General features: G+C 58.4%; 1 protein-coding gene across 2 annotated transcripts; it reads right to left on the bottom strand.

The window, feature by feature from the left end:
• Window positions 1-425: 425 nt before the first annotated feature.
• On the bottom strand, window positions 426-3,718 carry LOC117008907 (thioredoxin interacting protein). Of its 2 annotated transcripts, XM_033083026.2 has the most exons (8): window positions 3,311-3,718; window positions 2,629-2,701; window positions 2,391-2,538; window positions 2,010-2,112; window positions 1,662-1,918; window positions 1,405-1,561; window positions 1,150-1,298; window positions 426-1,062 (listed from the first exon to the last, which is right to left on the bottom strand). In XM_033083026.2, the coding sequence occupies exons 1-8, from the start codon at window positions 3,558-3,560 to the stop codon at window positions 1,027-1,029; spliced, it is 1,173 nt and encodes a 390-aa protein (XP_032938917.1). In that variant the 5' UTR covers window positions 3,561-3,718; the 3' UTR covers window positions 426-1,026. The 2 variants fall into 2 exon arrangements, with proteins under 2 accessions (XP_032938917.1, XP_032938916.1); XM_033083025.2 differs by having other exon boundaries at window positions 426-1,298.
• Between the last annotated feature and the right edge of the window lie 487 nt (window positions 3,719-4,205).

The raw sequence follows: 4,205 nt of genomic DNA, 5'->3' as shown, positions 1-4,205 counted from the left end.
ATAGGGCTGGGGGGCCAGCGGGGGAGGCACAGCAGGTTGGGGGGGCTCCAAGTGGGAGAAAGGGCAAGGAGCAGAGCCAAGGTCACGGCCGTGTTCTTCGACACCAGCACCTTTCACCCACATCCCAAAAACCTGCTGATGGGGTCTCCTACAAACGTGCCAAAAAAAGGCAGGAAGAGCAGCAATGCTCCCCCCCCGCCTCAGTTTCCCCACTGTGCCCCTCCTCGGCCTGTTTTAATCTCTCTGTCCTTCAGTTTCCCTTGTACCACTTTTCTGCTCAGCTTTTTGCTTTTTCCCCTGGAAAACCCAGGAGACCCCCAAGGGCTGCTCCCAGAAAAAAACAAATCGGGGAAAATAAAGTCAATCCCCACGCCAAGGGCGTTTCTGCCACTCTCCCACCCCCAAGAGAGACACGAGACAAAGGCACCGTTTCATTTGTTTATTACAAATTTTGCCCCCCAGGGGCCACAAAAAGGTACAAAATTTGCATTTTTGTGCTTCCTACCACCCCCCCCAAATTCTACGTACAAAGTCCAAGAGTACAAAAGGCGCCAGTCGCGATACCAGGTTTTGTTGCGACAGGATGGATTCATGTCAGTGTCCCCTTCCCTTGCCGGGAGTGCAGGGCAGCCAGAGCAGCACCCAGAGTTACAAAATTAGGATGGAATTAGTAAAAACCAGAATTTCCTGCCTGTCACGATGTCATGACAGGGCAAGGACAGGCAGTGTGTCCCAACAGCCGTGACAGCCGAGGTTCTCCAGCTCTTTTCCAGCCAGATCTGCCTTGCCTCCCCCCCCAGTCCTTGAGGATTCTCTGCTAGCTCATAGTGCCGGGGTTTTCCGCAAGATTCGGGTGCCCGGGATGGCCCTGGAACTGTGGTTCCTCGAGAACGCAGCAGTTCCTCGGGAATGTGGCAGTTCCTCGGGAGCACTTCCCCTCCAGGTGTGTGGGGCCAGACGTGCTACAGGCGTGTGGCACATGGAGCCGAGTCCAGAAACGCGGGAGCGACCCGCCAGGCGTGCTGCTCACTGGACGTTGTTGTTGGCGACACAGGGATCCACCTGGGCGACGGAGCAGGAAGCGGGTGAGGGATCCAGGCAGGTGATCCCAGATCCACCTGGCCCATCCCGTGCCGGCGCCGTGCTCACCTCCGTGTAGGTGGGGGGCGGCATGAACTTGAACTCGGGCGCGTACATAAAGATGGGACTGTCAAACCCATCAGGATCATCCAGGAGCGGAGTGGTGGGGCTTTCCAGCCGGTGATCCTCGGGAACGATGTCCAAGTAGCACGGGGGTGCTGTGGGATGCAGGGAGGGATTCATGAGCTCACCTGTGTGCAGCCCTCGAGTCACAGAGGGGCTCCCCACACTGTGATCCCACCCTGTGAGTACCGCTCCACTTACCCTCTGGAGCATCTGGGAGGTTCAGATCCACCCAGCTCATCTCAGAACTCGTCTGACTGGCCATGCTGGAGCTGCGGCTCCCAATGCCAGAGCGACTCCCAATGACCAGCGGCAGCTCCAGGATGATTTTCTTGGAGCCTGGGACGCTGACGTAGATCTGCAGGAAAGCAGAGATTTAGGGGGGGGTTGGGAATAGGACGAGGATCCCCAGGATAAGGAGGAAGATAAAGCAGAGGATAAGAGGATACCCGACTCACCTGCAGGAAATACTCCACACGCAGGATGTTGCAGCCCAGGATAGAGGGTTTGAGCTTCCGCACGCGGATGGTTTTGCCACGCCAGGATTCAGAGGTACCAGAGATGATGTGATTGCCACGAACGCAAGAGAGTTTCTGGGAGAAGACCTTGGTCTGGCCATTGGCCAGGTATGTGTGCTTGGCCACGATGGCCGCCTTGGGCACCACGATGCGTGAGCAGGTGTTCTCGAAGTCCGCATTGATACAGATCTCGTCACCTGCCAAAGGAAGGACCCAGACGTTAGGGATGTTCGACGGTTTCCTTACTGGTTCCCCCACTTCCAGTTTCCTGTTCCCAGCAATCCTCACCTTCACAGAAGCCCTTCCTGTCGATCTGGGCGCTGACAGACACGCGTCCATCTGGGATGAACATACACGACACTTTCTTCTCCTTCTTGGCTGCAACCGGTGACTGTGGAAAGAGGAAACGGTCAAACGCTGGCCCCATCCTGTCCTTCCCACCCTCCACCCTTCCTTCCCCTCTCCCTTCCTTCCCTTTTTGCAACCAACCCTCAAATTCCCCTGGAGTACAGAACACGCCCCACCCAGTGTCAGTTTCTGGAATTATCCAGAACTACTTAATCCCACTCTTAATCCCACTCAGCCCAGATCTGATTAAAGATGCCACTGGGTTGAGCTGACCCTCCCCAAGGGCTTTCCTCCCTATACTTTGCAGCATTCAGGGCTCACCAGCAATTCCGGGGTGTTCACATCCACAGGATCCATCACCTCAAAACGTTTTTTGACCTTCTGTGTGGGGCAGGCCGGACGCTCCAGAGACGCCGTCACCCAGTAATCCACGGAGCCATACTTCCCTTTGAATGTGGTGCCCACCGGCCTACAGACATACAGAGGGTCACTCCAGAGCCAGAACACGGATTTTCAAATTTAATTCCATCCCCAGTGGCAGGTGCTGCCAGATACTCACCCTTGGGGCAGCTCGAAGCCGAATTTGTACTCATACTTGTTCCCAGGTCTCAGGATGACAGAGCCGTCCTCATCTGCAGGAGAGAAGGGAAGGGAAACATCAGATGGAGCTCCAGGGTGATCCTCAGTTCCAAGGGTGTTGGGTAACACACCCCGAGAACCCCGTGTTCTCTCCATGCTGCTCCCTTCACCTCACCAACACCCCAAGCCCCCGGGGCAGAACACAGCGCCTCACTGGCTCCACCCCAGCTCCAGCTCCCCCTTATCTCCCAGCCCCAGCCCCAAGGTAGTGATCCTGTGCCCCTCCCTGACTGTTACCAACTCCAGTGGAGTCAAAACACACTCCAGGAGTTCTCCAGACTCTGATTTTGTCCTTTAGCTCCCAGATTTCGACTTGACTTGGCCAAACTTTCCAACGTTCTTAAGTTTTCCTAGACTTTATCATTTTCCCAGATTCCAGAAACAGCATCAACTCTGTCCTGGTGATCATGGGGGTCCACTGGGACCCACAGCATCCATGTGGCCGATCCCAGGGATGCCCCCATCTCTTTGTCTGCTCCCAAAGCCTCTGCCCCCACCCAGCACCACCACAGCCCCTATACGGGCAAGACCCGGGTCAGAGTTGGGTTGGGGTCATGGTGTTTAATGCAACCCTTGCCCGCCCTCCAGTTCCGTGCCCTCACCCGTGGGCTGCTCCTCAAGCGCCAGCACGTCCTCGAAGCGCAGGTACTCCATCTCCTGCCGGCACTGGGCCGGGCCCTTGGCCCAGGTCACCCTGGCCACACCGCATGCCAACACCTTCACGGAGCTGACACGGGTCATCTCGGCCACCTCCACCAGCACACGCCCAGCCACCTTGTCCCCGCTGCAATAGACCTTGTCAGGCTCGCTGAAGGCCACCGTGAAGCTCTTCACCTTCTTGAACATCACCATGGTTGGGGCAGCACGGACTAGCAAAGAGCAGCGGCTGCGGGGCTTTATCTCCGTGGAGCAATAAAAGCCGCCCGAGCCAGGCAAGTGCGGGGCAAAAAGGGATGGAACGCTTTGTTTTGAGGCGCTGCGAACCCCCAAAACGCAGCTCAGCCCCAAGCCCTCAGCGTTCTGCGGGCGCCGCTGCCACCGCTGCCTTTTATAGGCTCGGAGCCCCGCCCATCCCCCGCCCGCGCCTGTTGCTGCCGGGGCCGCCACGCCGAGGGCGCGTGGCCAGGCGTGCTACTCGCGTGATCAGCGCGCCCATTGGCTGCCGCTGCCTTGTTTACAGCAGCTCCGACCAATCAGAGCGGCGGCTGCGGAGCGTGGACAGCGTGTGAAGGAAAGCCGCGCGTGTTCAGGGGGGCGGGACAGGACGGAGGCGGAGTGACAGCGCGGAGAGCCAATGGGGAGCGAGGACGGGCGGCGGCTGTGGCCAATGGCGAGCGCGGAACACGATGTCATGTTCCCAGGCTCAGGGGCCGCGGGGGTGCTGTTCCCGGTTTGGGACAGGCTGTGTTGTACTGGGCGAACTGGGAGAGGCCAGGCCGGGCCCTGAAGGGGGGAGGGGTGTGGGGCCTTCACCCCGTTCCTCAGACTCCCCTCCAC

Source organism: Catharus ustulatus, chromosome 30 (assembly GCF_009819885.2).
Source record: "Catharus ustulatus isolate bCatUst1 chromosome 30, bCatUst1.pri.v2, whole genome shotgun sequence".
NCBI classification, from domain to species: domain Eukaryota; kingdom Metazoa; phylum Chordata; class Aves; order Passeriformes; family Turdidae; genus Catharus; species Catharus ustulatus.
Note: the sequence above shows the minus strand (reverse complement) of the source record. Positions and strands in the feature narration are given on the sequence as shown.